This window comes from Corythoichthys intestinalis, chromosome 13 (genome assembly GCF_030265065.1).
Source record: "Corythoichthys intestinalis isolate RoL2023-P3 chromosome 13, ASM3026506v1, whole genome shotgun sequence".
NCBI classification, from domain to species: domain Eukaryota; kingdom Metazoa; phylum Chordata; class Actinopteri; order Syngnathiformes; family Syngnathidae; genus Corythoichthys; species Corythoichthys intestinalis.
In genome coordinates, this window is record NC_080407.1 from 37,525,970 (window position 1) to 37,543,696 (window position 17,727).

General features: G+C 40.3%; 1 protein-coding gene across 2 annotated transcripts in view; it reads left to right on the forward strand.

Annotated features, from left to right (window-relative positions):
* The first annotated feature begins 1,574 nt into the window (after positions 1-1,574).
* The window catches only part of LOC130929100 (zinc finger protein OZF-like), a 57,146-nt gene continuing 40,993 nt past the window's right edge, over positions 1,575-17,727 (forward strand). Inside the window, exon 1 of one of the 2 annotated variants that reach the window (XM_057856045.1) lies at positions 1,575-2,066. In XM_057856045.1, the coding sequence (XP_057712028.1) occupies positions 1,943-2,066 (124 nt within the window). In that variant the 5' untranslated portion in view covers positions 1,575-1,942. The remainder of the gene's footprint in view (positions 2,067-17,727) is intronic. The other variant, XM_057856044.1, reaches the window with a different exon arrangement.

The window sequence follows — 17,727 nt, forward strand, 5'->3', positions numbered from 1 at the left end:
AAATTTCGACATACATGCGGCTTTGCATAACGTTCAATAATCTTGCAACGTTACGAAAACATGTAACAAAATGGCTCACTGGCGCCCCCTTGAAATTTTCAAAAAGGCCTCTCCATTTAGGTTTTTCTAACATAGAGTGATGAAATTTGGAGAGTCAAAACTTTGTGCAAAACTGCTCCAAAAAGTCTCTTGCACACACATTCCAAATCCTACAGGAAATCGGGTATTTTGGATTGAATGTGAACTTTTTATCGATTTACAGTGTGCACATTTTACACCTTGGCACCTAGGGAATTAGTTTGATCATTCTCAAAATTGGTGAGACTGTTCATGAGGCATATGAAATCTTAAGTTATAAAAATGGTGTGTTTTCATTCACGGGCCTGACCTGGGCGGGCGGCCAAAGTCGGCCATTTTTTCGCCAAAACACCGAATTCGGAAAATGACTGATAACTCCCTCATACAACCTTCAATCTATTTTAAATCTGCCATGTGTGTGAGGTATACCAGCCTGAGCAGGACTGGATTGAAAATTTACCATTTGTGCCTGGCGCCTCCTAGTGGGAACAGGAAATGCCCTTTTTTACGGGACACACTCCTCCTCTAAAGGGAAAAAATCAATCTACCTCAAACCTGCATAAGGGAAACCTTAAGACCTGTCTTCAGGTGCCTGATGAAAAATATTGAAGTTTCGTTGAAGCGGAGGGGTCCAAACAGGAAAGTGAAAATGACTGTCAACAATTTTTCTCTCCAAAAACTTTGAACAGTCATAACTCGGCAGATATACAAGATATCTGCGCCAAACTTCCCGTGCTTGTTGAGAGTCATACCCTGAAGGGCCTTGTAGGGGTCATTTGCATCAACCCTACAGCGCCAACTAGTGGCGATAGAAAGTCACTCGTTTTTCCAAAACATGTCCAGTTCTTTTCATGTTGGTCATTGTAGTTTCAAGACCTATTAAAATACTTTTTTACGGCCCATGTCCACGTGTCTCTGTCTGTTGCCGTGACGACCCTTTGTTCGCCATTTAAAGGAAATATTTTTTTTCAGAGACTCAGGGAGCTTATAGAGCCACAATAGTTGGCACACTTGGTCGAATTGGCCCAGTTAGAAGATTAATTTTGGTTTTGAATAAGGGCTTGGCTGCACAGCTCAGTAGTGGCTCCTTTTTTGTAGTACTCTCTCCAATAGGGGTTTTTATCTCTTGGGTGTGGGAATGTAAATAGGCGACATTCGAGCATGTTAGGTTCTAATGAGATGATTAGAGAGGAGGATCTGCCACCACCCTGACCTGCACACAGTCCGAGTTGCGTGACGTCCGAGTTGCGCTAGATTGCGAGGGCCCGTTCAGTCCTGCTTGCAGGCCTAGTAATTATTGTATTTCTTAAAATGAAAATCATCTTACTTCATCCCTGTTGACCGCCAGAGGGCGTTGCTGAACGCATTGAATGATTCCTGTGAAGAACTACACCTCCCATGATCCTTATAGGAGAAATAATAACGCTACAATCGCTGATTTTTTTTTTTTTTTTTTTTTTTTTTATCATTTCAAAATATAGTTTTTACATATTTACATGTTTTTACAATATACATTTTTAGTTGTAATTTGGGCTGTTTTTGATTTATATTCTTCAACTAGGCGGGTTTTACTGTGTGATTGGACTGGAGAGTGGAGACTGTCTTTCCCATCATGCAATCCTGGTCGGAAAAGCAAAAGATAAACGTGGCCAAGGTGGAACATATTTTTCTTTGTCTTTGGCTTGTTTTTCCTCGATTTCAGTCACTTCACTAAACCGAAGCCTCGACGACGTGTCCAGCATTAGCCACATTACGGACTGAAACATCAGTTTTCGAGTCTTAGCACTCGTTGAAGTTTTGCTACCGTAGCCTAGCTGGCCAACCGCTAACAAAGCTGCAAGGCACGTCGTCAAGCGTTCAGAAAATGTCCGGGAGAACGACAGCGGGTGAGGAGGAACTTTGTGGAGTAAAAGAGGAGCCCCCACATCACCAACACTGGACTTTGTGCGAAACAATGCACGTAGAGGGTTTTCTTCACAAACTAGAAGGTTGGTTCACGTTCGATAATACGTATACTGTACATGAGAGACATATCCCGGTGATGAGTCATTTTTAATGTTAAAAGTAGGGCTATGAAGGGATTCGAATTTTTAATCGCATTTTTCATAGTTCAGCGGTAGTTAACTCGCACTTTTATTATCCCCCTCCCTTTCCCAATACATCACTTATTGCTGTTTATGGTGAAAAACCGCGAAGTAGGGTCACCGACTCACCCCCCTTATTTTTTTCAAACATATTTTTGGGGGTGTATTAGGCTCGAGCGTTTACGTCAGAGCAACACGGGATCATGCGAGATTTGCGACAACGCAGCCATATTGGAAGCACGTCTGTATCACGGGACATTTAAACTAAAAGCAGAAATGTGAAGTAATTTCATAACATGCCAAATAGGGTCACAAGTAAAGTAATTAAACATTGTCCAACAAATAAAGCATGAAAAAATAATTTAGATGTTGTATATTTGACAAAATAATCGCGTTTCCGAAGTTCGAGCCTGAAAGGGGACGAACCCGGAAGTGATACGTCACACCAGGAACAGCGATGGCAGCTCCATACACACGGCCGCCATACAAAGCTCTTCAAACAATGATTCAAACAGTGATATAAGCGATAGATCGGGCGCAAGGGAGGAGATCCAAGTTTTTGAAGAGTTGGAGGAAGAAGAGGAGGTTGGAATTTTATGTTGGACCTAACGTATTAGCCAGACGCTAATCAGGATGCAAACAATGTGCCTAGACTACCTGACATGGAATGGATGCAAGACCCATTGAGATTACAAGATTTGTAAGATATAGGCTGTTATTATTTTCATGATTTGAAGATGCAGGCATTTGTAGATAATTTTGTTTTTGTCTATCTGATGACATTGTTAAAAAAAAAAAAAAAAAGACTTCCATGTTCATTTTGGCAGATCCGGCAGTTTTCGTGCATATAAAATAATAATAATATAAAAACATTGGGGGGAAAGAAGGAGATGAATCGTTGATGGCTTTCTCCACTTTATAGTGGCAACAATGAGAAAACAAAATAATAGCGGACTGCCGCCACATTCGACTGCGAAGTTTTGCTTCTCGCTGATCTCCTCCTCGCCTCCTACTACTCCAACGTCTCTTAAACGGATTGTGCATAGTGTCTTGTTATGAGCTTTTTGTATACAAATGTATCAAACACACGACGTGCTGACAACTTTTTTTTATTAACACATGAAGCTAACGGTACGAACACAGCTCGGGGCTCTCGGCAGGAAGTGGCGTCTAATGGCGTGAGGAAATGTAGTTTTTTCACACAAGCGAACAGATTACAAAGCAGCACTTCAGTGTTGTCCCGAGACTACATTTCCCATGATTCACTGCGTGACCTGCGCGCTCGCTGATTCAGTGTCAGACATTAAAAGCAACACGCTTGTTGTTGTCACCTGTCAGCGGCTCTCCTACGTAAAACACAAACTGGAAGGCAATCAAGCGATCACCGTGAAAGAAACGCCGAACCGTACAAATGCAATGCAATGCTTGAAGCATGAAGGTGTAAATACATAATACAAATACAGTGGTACCTCTACATACGAAGTTAATCCGTTCCAGGACCTTGTTTGTAAGTCGAAATGGTCGTATGTCGAGCAGGATTTTCCCTTAGGAATACATTATAATTCCATTAATTCGTTCCACACCGCGGGGCTCACGTGCCAGAGACGGACCGGTGAGTTTGAGTTTCACTTTCACTTTGAATGTTCTCTTGAGAACACCGTCAATTGAGGCAGACAGCATGCGTTTTGTGTTGAATAAGTTGTGAAAGAAATGATGAAAGCTGGCGATTTCTTTGGAGACAATAAGAATTGTCAGCTTAATTTATAAAGACTGGCGAACGATGGTCGGAGGAGGACCGTGGAGATGTATTGTTGAGCCATTTCACGGATGCCCACCCCACGCTCATATTTTTCTGTCATTTGCATCTTCATTTCGAAGGTAAGCATCAACTTTTTCCTTGTTTCACCACCTGTACCAACCTTTTCTGAAACCTGTGTTGATTTGTCACACAAGAAAATCCGCCGTGCATTCGTCTGCGGTGCTGCCATTGTCGTCGTATTTCGAGCATGTCGTCGGATGTAGAAACAAATGGCGAGTCAAATTTTGCGTCGGATGTCGAAAAGTTCGTCTGTCGAAGCGATCGTATGTAGAGGTACCACTGTACAAATAAATGTGCACAAACTCACCGGCGGTGTGTCTCTTAGGGCAACGTGACCGTGAATTACCGCGACGCCGACCCGCTTATATGCACATCTACACCCCTTTCCCGATTGACAGTGGATTAACCCTTTCAGACAAGATCGTAGATGACGCACAATTAAAACACGCTTAACCTAGCGAACGCAACAACAACTATTATCGGGGATTGCCACGAGTTAACTTTCGGCTAACGTCGCTAGCTTATACTGTTTATTCCACAACAGTTAGCAGCTCAGCTTTGACAAAGTCATCAGTCATCTATCCAAAAATCACACTTACTTTTTGGCAAATCCTTGATCATAAGCAGACCGGTTAAGGAAGCAGGCATCTTCGAAGTGTTTGCAGCAGAGAAGACGACTCGATGATGGCGTGAAATTCATTCGCTTCGTGCGAACGAACGATGTCCATTTACGTGCCCTGCTATCCTTTGGCCACTCATACAACTTTTCGTTTGAGTGAGAACAAAACATCGCCACACACCGCCGTGGCATCTTACCGAGAAGCAATGCAACAAACAATACTGTTCTATGGCGGACTTCCCTCGCACTACCCTGTGTGACGTAATTTCCGAAGATTGCCGAAGAAAAGCATTTTCGTTGTCAAGGGCGTTGCTATGGGTTAAAATCATATCATATAATATCATATCATATAAAATCATATAATAATTTGAATCAATGCATGGAATACAAATTAACCGTTTCTCATTAAGTTTATTTACCAGCTTTCAATTTAACAATCGCACATGCAGTCTAAACATTAAGTATTTAAAAAAATCTTGTAAACAATAAGAATTCTAGTGTGAACATTTATAACAGCTTGTATGTAGGCCTGTCACGATATCAAATTTTAGTGTGCAATAATTATTCTCATAAATTATTGCGATATGCGATATTATTGCGCCCCCCCCAATTTTTTAAAACCAATTTACAACAACACAGTGAGAATACAGTATATATTAATAGATCAAGTACACCCATTTAAACACGATAAATATTTACTCTTAAATTCAAAAATACTTTTTAAGAAATCACAACTAAAAACAATAGACCATGCCTCTTAAGTAAAAAAACTGCAATATTGATACCGCACAGAAATACAGAATAAATAAAATGTGTTTTTAAAAAAAATTGCTCTTAATAACTTAAGCATTTAGGCAAATGAAAACTTTTCCCGTCATAGCTTCTGCAATGGTGTTCCATAGGGATGCAACGATACAGTTAAGTCACGGTTCGGTATGATTTTTGATACGGGGGACACGATTTTCGATCGGATTCAATACATTTAATGCTCTGTAAAAAAAAATAACAATTTTTTGTTTCGTTTTTTTTTTTTTTTTTTTTTTTTTTTTTTTTTTTTTTTTTTTTTGCTAACGAGCAAAAATTAAATTGCCATCAGATAAACATGCATTTTAGTGCATAATGGTTATGTGCTTACTACTTACTGATCTGAAAAAAAATTGTATAAAAGTGCTGAGAACAATCTTTACTGTTTGTGAAGTGAGGCAGGGCACACTGTTGACTGCTACAGCTCTTTTAGCAGCTAGGTTTACTACATGAGCAAGACATCTTATTTGTGGTCCGAATCCATCTGTGTCACGTACTGAATTAACAATATTTGCAACATTATCTATAGTCACTGGTATGTATTGATTTGGCCTTCTTAACTTCCATTCAGTCATGACAGTTTAGAATTCATCGATGTAGTATATGGACTACGTGTCCCATGTGTCTACGTGTCTCTGGGCTCACGTAGCCAATGGCATGGGACGAAGCACATCTAGTTTGGCATTTCATGATATCTAGTGTGTGGGCGCATTAAAAAAGTTAGCAAGCGCCACTGAAGTCACGTCTGCTCATTACTACACAACACCAGCATATGAAAATCGACTTTCATAAACAGGACGAGTTCAAAGCACAGCGCTCTTATTTTCATTCAGCTGTTTGTTGTCAAAGCAAGGTTGTTCGTAGCAGCCAAGTCAGTAACAATGTTTTGGCGGACTTCGTTGTAAATATCCGGCGTTGTGCCGAAAAATAGCCGCCCCGCGTGAAATGTCACTCCTGACGGGTGCACCCACACGTCAACAACACCGGCGCGCCGTAGATGGTCCACAGTCACTCTGGAGCACTGACGCGGCCGGTATACGTTGAACAATAGGATATAATGGGAACGATTGGCTCCGGCGCTAGTTTTTGCCGGACCTGGAACGAAGATGCATTTTGCGCAGTTGGTAACGAGGAATTCGAACTTTTAACAGCACGTCTGCCGCATGCGCGCACGCACGTGCACGCGAGGCGATAAATCGCAGCGGAAAAATTACCGCCTTCATTTAAAATTATCGCGCGATAAATGGAATTATTGCATATTGCGACAGGCTTACTTGTATGACTTGAAAAATGTACAACTAAGCCTGTTGCAATATGCAATAATTCCATTATTTATTATTGCATATTGCGACAGGCTTACTTGTATGACTTGAAAAATGTACAACTAAGCCTGTTGCAATATGCAATAATTCCATTTATCGCGCGATAAATAAAAATGAAGGCGGTCATTTTTCCGCTGCGATTTATTGCCTCGCGTACACGTGTGTGCTCGCGTGCGGCAGACGTGCTGTTAAAAGTTCGGATTCCTCGTTGCTAACTGCGCAAAATGCATCTTCGTTCCAGGTCCGGCAAAAACTAGCGCTCGAGCTAATCGTTCCCATTATATCCTATTGTTCAACGTATAGCGGCTGCGTCAGTGCTCAGGAGTGACTGTGGACCATCTACCTACTATCTGTAGTGTTGTTGACGTGTGGGCGCTCCCGTCAGGAGTGACATTTCACGTGGGGCGGCTATTTTTCGGCACAACGCCAGATATTTACTAAAGATACACGATAATATCGGTTGCCGATAATTATCGGCCGATAATGGCAATTATGACGTCACACAGATAATCCAGATAATAAAAAAATTCAACCGATAATGCAATCCGATAATTATATACTTGATTTAGCCTCCAAATGTACACAACCGAAGAATTCAGCACGCCGCCTCCTCAACCCCTCCCCTCTCTGAAGCCCCTGAGGGAGGAGGGGTTGAGGAGGCGGAGTTACATGACAAGAAATAGTTGAATATTATGGCAGCTGTTACTAAAAAAACGACGCTCTCGCCATCTGCGGAACGTACCTTAGAAGTTCCACGAGGCCGAAAGAAAGCGTCCTCATTCAAAACCACTAACCCAGCTTTAAAACTGCATCACAAAGATTTTTGGAACGAATGCGAGGCTGCTGCTCGCGGGAATGCTAAAGCTATTGTAAACACTAAGTTAAACTACGGGGCTTGTGACGATACAGAGTCGGGTTGTTTGGGAAAGCAGCCCAAGGCGGGTGGTAAACTCGCGTCTAAGGCTAAACACCGGCACGACTGGAGACCGATAGTCGGCAAGTAGCCGTCTTCTGACGGAGCCCGCCGCCGCCTCGCCATCAGCGGGGCGGGCAGAGCCCGGTTCCCCGGCCTCTGGACCTCCGGCGAACACCCCGGTTTCTCGAGCGTTCCCTCACGGCGTGCGAGCAGAGCCAGGCCCCGAATACGCCACGGCGAACCGGCCGGTGCGGGCGGAATATCCGGTACGAACGTAGCCGCCGCCGAGACGAGACACGATTTTTTTTTTTTTTTACCGAAATGACCCGAGAGCCAAAGCCCTGGATAAAAAAATAATGCAGTTTATACGACCACCATTCTTCATGAAAAACATGCCAATCACATTTTCACCACGTACATTTGGAAAAGTGATGTCCAGTAAGCAAGCTTATCATGACGGCACAGTGGTTACATGATAATTTAAACATGGAGAAAACGAAGTCAGCCAGTCAATAATGCATTCAGTATGTAAAATGACGAGCGGTGAGATGACTTTGTAACGCTGCCTTTATTTTCGGCTTAACAAAACTCAGGCACAAAACAACACGCACGGAGATGCGAGCTCCAACTCCATGCAAATAGTACTGCCGTGTATCAGTTTAGCTGCTGTAAACCAAATGTCGTGAGTGCCGCAAATGTAAACAAAGCGCTGCAGGAGGGGTACGTGACATCTCGCTCTTTTGAGTTAATAATTTTCACAGTGTGCAACAAAGCATATAACATTTGCAATCACTTTTCAAATTAATTTAACTTATTTGTCTGCTCAATTACAGTCACAGTAGATAATCAAAACTTATTGGCACTTATTAACACTTATCAATTTAAATATGCACATTCCTGTTGTAATGAAATAACAATAATATTCTGTAGCCACAAATATTATTCAAAATCTTTTCTTCTTCCAAGTTTTTTTTTTTAGGATGAAGTATAATAATGTATTGCTTAAAATAAGGCTGTTAAGATTATTTTCAGCTAGCTATTTTTCTTCCATGAAATCTGAGCGAAATGCACTTGAAGCGCTGGCAGATAATTTCCCTTATTTCCAATAGATTTACACTTAAAACTGACTAGTTTTAAGGAGGTATGTTTTGCAGTGTATTAATGTTATATGTGTTAGGAATGGCTTACTTTTAAAGGCATTTTTATGCAACTTAGGTATTTACTCTAAGTAATTGTTGCCAAAAGGTTACCATTACACAATGTCAGACAATCTGTCATTATTTAGATATTGGAATTGACGACTTGTTCATATTCTATGTTGAAAAAAAGAGCAATAAATTATATTTTTGCACAGTAATATTTTCTTTTGTGTATACTTTAAAATTTTACATAAATCTTTTAATAGAATTATCGGCTTGACATTATCGGTTATCGGTTGGAATGAGGAGGAAATTATCGGTTATCGGTTGAAAAACGTATTATCGTGCATCACTAATATTTACAACGAAGTCCGCCAAAACATTGTTAACGACTTGGCTGCTATGAACAACCTCGCTTTGACAACGAACAGCTGAATGAAATTAAGAGCGATGTGCTTGTCTTATGCTGGTGTTGTGTAGTAATGAGCAGACGTGACTTCAGCGGCGCTTGATAACTTTTTTAATGCGCTCACATACTAGATATCATGAAATGGCAAACTAGATGTGTACGTCCCATGCCATTGGCTACGTGTGCCCAGAGTGATTATGGGACTAGTAGTCCATATACTACATCGATGAATTTTAAACTGTCATGACTGAATGGGGCTTGAGCAGGCCAAATCAATCCATACCAGTGACTATAGATAATGTTGCAAATATTGTTGATTCAGTACGTGACACAGATGGATTTGGACCACATATAGGATGTCTTGCTCATGTAGTAAACCTAGCTGCTAAGAGAGCTGTAGCAATCAACAGTGTGCCCTTCCTCACTTTACAAACAGTAAAGATTGTTCTCAGCACTTTTATACAAATTTTTTCAGATCAGTAAGAAGTAAGCACATAAATATTATGCACTAAAATGCATGTTTATATGATGGCAATTTAATTTTTGCTCATTAGCAAAAAAAAAAAAAAGAAAAAAAGAAAAAAAAAGAAAAAAAAATATAATTATTTTCTTTACAGAGCATTAAATGTATTGAATCGGATCGAAAATCGTGTACCGCGTATCAAAAATCATACCGAACCGTGACTTAACTGTATCGTTGCATCCCTATGGAACACCGCTGCAGAAGCTATGACGGGAAAAGTTTTCATTTGCCTAAATGCTTAAGTTATTAAGTGCAATTTTTTTTTAAAACACATTTTATTTATTCTGTATTTCTGTGCAGTATCAATATTGCAGTTTTTTTACTTAAGAGGCATGGTCTATTGTTTTTAGTTGTGATTTCTTAAAAAGTATTTTTGAATTTAAGAGTAAATATTTATCGCGTTTAAATGAGTGTACTTGATCTATTAATATATCCTGTATTCTCACTGTGTTATTGTTAATAGGTTTAATAAAATTGGGGGGGGGGGGTGCAATATTATCGCATATCGCAATTTATGAAAATAATTATCGCACACTAAAATTTGTTATCGCGACAGGCCTATGTACAACATTATAAACATCAATATGACGACTGTGCAAACATTTCATTCTCACACAAATGACTTGCAGCTTTAACAGTACATTTCAGACAACTTATTGGTAATGGCTGCTGTGACATAATTATTCAACACAAGTGTTTACGTCAAGGTTTCAGTTTTTTTTTCCAGAACAGTTTTTAATACATGCACCCCCCACACAGACACAACCAGATTAAAGCTGTATTGCTCTGATGCCAATGAAACATTTAAGATTTTATGATGGCAGAATAAAGCAAACACATACAGAAAAATAGGTGTGGCCATTAAATTGTCATATTATATATAGGCTTCACTGTTGGATTATACTTTATGCTGAGTGTGTTACCATCATGAAAGCTTTCAGAGAAATCACACAGAGACTCCAGATAACGCGACATAATGATTGCTACATGAAGTCCGTGCCCAGTCCACTCGTTAATTTCAGCCGTATCGAGAAGGTTAGAGCCACTATCCGACTCCATCACGTTCATTTGTACCGTTAGCCGCTAGCTTTAGCCTGTGGCTTGGCTACCAGAAGAAAGCACTGAAAGCATCCTCTCCTGAAATCGTTAGAACCAGGGAGGACAGCTGGTGAAAGACCGTCTGGAACTTGCCAAGAGTTCACTTAATGTCGGGTGAAAGTTTGGCGAAGCTAACTTAAGCCCGACTCCATCCCGTTTACTTGTAGAGTTAGCTGCTAGCGTTAGCCTACCGGGCTTCTGTTTGTTTGGCTTCCTGAAAACCACATGACTCCATACGTAAGCACACTGTCTGCTTTCTTAAAGGTGAATGAACATAGCCGATCAACACAGAGTCAAAGCGGGATGTTTTATTAAATTACCGAATTTACCGACATGGTCAAAATTATTGAAGAATTCCGGTAACGGTAAATTTTCGGTTTACCGCCCTGCTCTAATGCGTGTGTATAAATATATGACCATAGATCTAAAATGTTTACATTAGGGCTGTCCCAAATGATTATTTTTCTCCCGATTATTCTGCAGACTTTTTAACGATTAGTCGACTAGTCCCCCCCCCAAAAATTTATGAACTTTTTGTTTTTAACTTGCAATTAAATTTTTGTCAATGATTACTAATTCACAAAAACGTGAAAAGCACATAAATAACAATAACAAATCACAATTAATGAGGTCAAATGCTGATTGCATGAACTAGTGGAAAAGACTGGGATGTAAACAGATTCAGAGCATTGTGACTTCACATTTCCAACAGTAGTCAAAACAATTCTTACTTTCTCTTTTTGTGGGATGTCTATATTGTTCTCAGCATTAGAGTGAGCACCAGCAGAGTTGATCAGATTAGATTGCTTTAATTGTCATTGATACACTGTACAAGTACAAATAACGAGATTGGGTTCGATGAGTAAGCATCGTGCCACAGCAGGTCATCCTGTGCCGCCAACTTCTCTCTTAAGAGGATTTCAGAGGAAGTTACAATATATACAATTTATGTCATACAACATAGCAGGGATATGACACGCATGCAGAAATTTTTCGTTACAACAACAGGGTTTACCCTAGGATTTAATTTAAGGTACAAGGCACAATTTAAGGTAAAATAATAGAGTCATGATTATCAAAAGTAGGTGCACGATTCTTAACACTCACCTTGATTTGTGTGGTACAGCCACGATTTGAACTTTGCCATTTCTGTCCATTTTGGGTCCCAGCTAGATTCCCTGTTTGTGCTTAGTTGAGACTCCTCCTACCATGGACTGTGCCCATTCCTGATATGAGTCTCCAGCTGTGATCTTGCCTCATTCAATTTTTGAAAACGTTACCTCAACATTAAAATGCAACGCTTGCCATAACCATGTGGCTATTTGTACTCCTTGGAACCTGGGCGCTAATACCGTGAGCCTTACGTTCAGAAATATTTAATTAGTCCAGTACTTCTCAAATAGTGGGGCGCGCCCCCCTGGGGGGGCGCAGAGCGATGCCGGGGGGACGCATGTGACCTCGGGGAACATGTTTTTTTTTTTTTTTTTTTTTTTTTTGCCGTACTGGAATAAAGTGTACTTGCACATCCACTCAGTAGGTGGCAGTGGCGCTCTCATTTTCAGAGTGCGCGCAGTATTTTTGAACTAAGGAAGAGCACTCAGCACACACAGACAACAGATATGAAGAGCAGTGTGCCACCGCTGTTTTCGAAAGCCGTTTTCCAACCGGACTCACTCACGCAGCGACCCACTGTCTTGTCCGGTTCTCACGTCGCCGCCCGAGAAGTGCCATTTTCAGCTTGGGATCGTCACGACGACCGCCCTCACCTACGGTTCTACCTCGGCCGCCGTGAATGCACTTTTTTTTCGTGCCGTTTGCCTTTTAGCTTTGACTTTTAATACAGTGGGTGATGATGAAAGACCACTGTTTACTGTGTCTAAAAATAATTATAGCAGACAGCCAGAAGCCAAATCAATTAAGACGCCACTTAAAGACATTAGACCCCAATCTCATTGTTAAGCCGCTTGATTTTTTCAGTGAAAACGTGCCGAATATTGCCAACAATCGTCCTGCTTTGTCAGTGTTATATCAGTAAACCAGTGAGCATTGTTAGCATGCTAATTGCAAAATAACTCCACACCATTGCAAAGGGGGTAAATACTGTGAGCAGCAAAAATAAAAACTTTCCTGTCCAAGGACACTTTTTTTCTCTTTTATTCAGATTTGTTTTTTTGGTAGAATTTTTTGGCACATTGTCCTCATGAGTGAATGTTTCTAATCAATTTTAATTTGTTGTTATTTTACTGATTTTATTACATTTTATTTTTCTGTATCAAATGGTCAAAAATGTACCTTGAGTGTATTTTTTAGTTTGGATGTGAATTTTTTTTTTTAAATTCAGGCAAATTGATGCACATAAAGTCTTCTCTGTTACAAACAAAACAATGTTAATAAAGTTATACTTTATTATAAGTTGATCTATGTTACTTTTTTTCTTTATTAGAAAAAAAGGACACAATGTTAGGCAGATGCATATTTATAATAGTAATTTTATAGACAAATGATACTATTTACAGTGGCGGCAGAGAGTTTGGGGGGGGGGGGCTCGAAACATTTTTCTTCTTCCTTGGGGGGGCGTGACAGAAAATAATTGAGAAGCACTGAATTAGTCTCAGATCCTAATTGAAATATATAAATAAAATTTAAAAAAATAGGAAAATATATGCTTTAGAGCTATAAGTGCATAGCTTCCTTAGGACTGAAATATGTGCAAGGCAGAAATAATGCAATGCGGTCCTAATTTAGCAGCACCATTTCTCTTTCCAAAATACTGCACTTCAAAATACTCATCTAAAATTACATCGAGTGATGTCAGCGCCGAACAAATGGTATGCTAGGACGTGACGATTTGGATCAAAGACACGCCATAAAGAACTTAAATGTTACTACTATTTCAGACGACTTATGGCATAGACTTCATACTGTATTGACGGGACACGGGGGGGCGGGGCCAATCCATAGGGGGCCTACCCAATCCATAGGGGGCCTATCTCCATCAAAGCTGACCGAGTGGAAACACAGACAGTGAGCTTTATCCATTAAAAAATATTGTGAATAAATGATTAAATCCCTGAATTCTTTATAGATATGGACGTAAAGCAGTCTCGATTCTTGGTTAAAAGCAAAAAAAAAAAAAAAAACGTGCAGTTAGCATTTATTTTACGTAACTCATAGACTTCATAATGATGTTGACGGGACACGGTGTGCGGGGCCGATTAAGAGGGGGCCTGCATTGTTGGCTTGGCCATCAAAGCTGACAAGTGGTATCATAGACAAAGAGCTTTTTTTGTTGAAAATGCTTGTGAATAAGTGCTTAAATCCCTGAATTCTTTATAGATATGAATGTAAAGTCTGGATTCTTGGTTAAAAGCAAAAAAAAAAAAACGTGCAGTTAGCGTTCATTTTACGTAAATATATCAAAGTATTAAGGGTGTCAACAATAATCGATGCGGCGATGCATCCCGATGCGGGGCATGGACGATTCGATTCAATGCGGGCAACAAGCCGATCGATTCAGCGCATTTTAAAATATATAAGTACGTTCAAAAATCTTCCCTGCGCAATTCCGGTGATGCAACGGATTTGGTTTCCCCATTTTTATTATTATTCTCATGTTTCATTTTTTACACACCACCTAACTCTGGTCAAGTTTCCCACCAACCTCGTAGAAGCCAAAATGTCTCCAGGCGTCCGCTTTCAATGTGTTAGGTGCATCAATTATCTTTCTCGCTCCCTCTTTCTCCGCTTCAGCCATTGTTATGTTATGTCCTACCTCTCTGCTCTCTCGATTAAAGCTTAATTCGGGTCTTAAAAAATCCAGCCCGACTCGACCCGGCCCGCGTGTATTAAAGGCCGAGAGGCCAAATTTTTAGGTTTTATTTGTAGGCTCGAGCCCGAAAACCCCCCGAAAATGTACATTTCATTTGTAGGCCCGAGCCCATTTCAGCAGGAGGAGCAAATGCGGGGATGCAATGCGTGGTTGCGTTTTGTGTGATCACGATTGTGATGATGCCTATGTGCATAATTAAATAAAAACCTGTCTTTTGTCACAAATTCTCCCAGATAAACAAGACTGTAAGATGCATATTCAATAAACATTTATATCGTTTATATTTGTGTGTCTGTTCTATCAGGTGGATAGTTTATGCTCATTTACTTGGCATAATGCAGCAACAGACATTTATTTTAATTTATTCGAGTTGGCAGAAAAAAACGTAAGTTATTTTAATGTTTAAAAAGTCTACATATTTTTATCATCGTTATAAATGAGCGTAGACAACGAAATAACGCTGCAAATGTATGTTAAATATATTTCTGTTTCGGATATTGTGCTCACATGCATGGACGTGCCTCTCTGACAGAGGAACAGCTGCATATGCAAAAATAAACTAAAAAACTTTTAAATAACATTCTTTATTTTCATGACTCGCATCAGAACACAAAAGAACAAGCTGCCTTAAGGAGCACTGAAACAAAATAAATAATAACATTTTAAGGAACACCATGCACGAACTCCACGATGTCCTGCTTAGCACGAAGAGGCGCAGCCCTCGAAACAAATGATAATAACGATGTGTGACTAATATCATCTTGTAGGCAGGTACTGTTTTTAAAATGCCTGCTCAGCGTGAAAGTGCCAGTCTTTCTGCTCTCGTACGAGAGCAAAGCGCGCGCCACATTTGTTGCATTCGGCCAGGCTGACACATTTTTCTGTATGCATCTTCCACTATCAATTTAAATCCTTTCCACACACCACTCGTGGATTCTTGCCTTTTCAATCCCCCCGTCTTTAGTTTGCTTTTCGCCTCTTGGTGCTCTATATTGAAATCCAAAAAGGAAATACCAGGATGCAGACTCGCGGAGAGCACGAGAGCGCGAGGGGAAGATTAAAAGGAGGGCGGGGCCACGGCATTCATGTGCGCAACCAATGCACTGTCTCATCTGTGGCTCATGGTTGGGATTACCAAAGCGCCTTGTTTTTTTTTTTTTTTCAATGTATTTATTTTATAACAAGTATTCCTTAGTTTAACTTCCATACATCGTTTTAGTCTGCAAATATATATTTATTTAAAAAAGTTAGCGAGAGAGAAGTCCGGCCTAACCCGACCCGACCCGCACGTAAATGATTGACATTTTGCGATAAAGATGCTGCTGCACTACAATATTTTCTTTGTCGTTTTCTTTAATATTTACTTGAATATTTTTATTGATGGGCCGTTGTGACTAAAATACAGTGACTCTTATTACTGATTTTGCACAGGAGTTCAGATGTTGCACTGTGTGAAAGGCTGCTACTGTGTGTAAAAAAAAAAAGAGAAAGCTCTGGTCTCATTCAAAGCACAAATTAAATGCTGTGATGTTTTTTTTTTTTTTTTTTTTTTTTTTTTTTTTAAATATATATCTGAAAGTATACTATTTTCATTTGACTTCAACCAGGAGTGACACAAGAGTCAATAAAAAGTTGTTTAATGTCTGACCGCTTGTGTTGCCTCATGATTCACGAAAAATATGCTTTGCTTTAGAATTTTAATGCATCCCAGGCTTTAATGCATCGCGATGCCTTGCCGAATCGAACCGAATCGAATCGTGACCCTCTGAATCGAATCGAATCGAATTGAATCGAATCGTGGCCCTCCGAATCGTAATCGAATCGTGAGGGCAGTGCCGATGCACACCTCTACAAAGTATAATGATAGTCTGTTAGTCAATGTGGCGGCCGCCATACAGTTGTGGTCAAAAGTTTACATAGACTTGTGAAGAACATAATGTCATGGCTCTCTTGAGTTTGCAGTTATTTCTACAACTCTGATTTTTCTCCGATAGTGATTGGAACAGGTACTTCTTTGTCACAAAAAACATTAATGAAGTTTGGTTCTTTTATGACTTTATTATGGGTTAACAGAAAAAGTGATCAAATCTGCTGGGTCAAAAATATACATACATGGATCTGTAAAAGCGAATCATTGACTTGAACAAGTCAGGAAAGTCACTTGGAGCCATTTCAAAGCAGCTGCAGGTCCCAAGAGCAACAGTGCAAACAATTGTTTGTAAGTATAAAGTGCATGGCACTGTTTTGTCACTGTCACGATCAGAAGAAAACGCAAGCTATCACCTGCTGCTGAGAGAAAATTGGTCAGGAGGGTGAAGATTCAACCGAGAATCACCAAAAAGCAGATCTGCCAAGAATTAGAAGCTGCTGGAACACAGGTGTCAGTGTCCACAGTCAAGCGTGTTTTGCATCTCCATGGACTGAGAGGCTGCCGTGCAAGAAGGAAGCCCTTGCTCCAAAAGCGGCACCTTAAGGCCCGACTGAAGTTTGCTGCGTATCACATAAGACCTTCTGGAGGAAAGTTCTGTGGTCAGACGAAACAAAAATCGAGCTGTTTGGCCACAATGCCCAGCAATATGTTTGGAGGAGAAAAGGTGAGGCCTTTAACCCCAAGTACACCATGCCTGCCGTCAAGCACGGTGGTGGTAGTATTATGCTGTGGGGCTGTTTTGCTGCCAATGGAACTGGTGCTTTACAGAGAGTAAATGGGATAATGAAGAAGGAGGATTACCTTCAAATTCTTCAAGATGACCTAACGTCATCAGCCCGAAGATTGGGTCTTGGGCGCAGTTGGGTGTTCCAACAGGACAATGACCCCAAACACACATCAAAAGTGGTAATGGAATGGCTGAATCAGGCTACAATTAAGGATTTCAAATGGCCTTCCCAAAGTCCTGATTTAAACCCCATTGAGAACTTGTGGACAATGCTGAAGAAACAAGTCCATGTCAGAAAGCCATCAAATTTAAAGAGCATATGACACCAGAAAAAGTCTTAAATGGCATTATTATGTGAATTAGAATCATATTTTGAGACGATTCGACTATATACAACAATTTAGCAAAGCGCAGATGACGAGAAATTAGT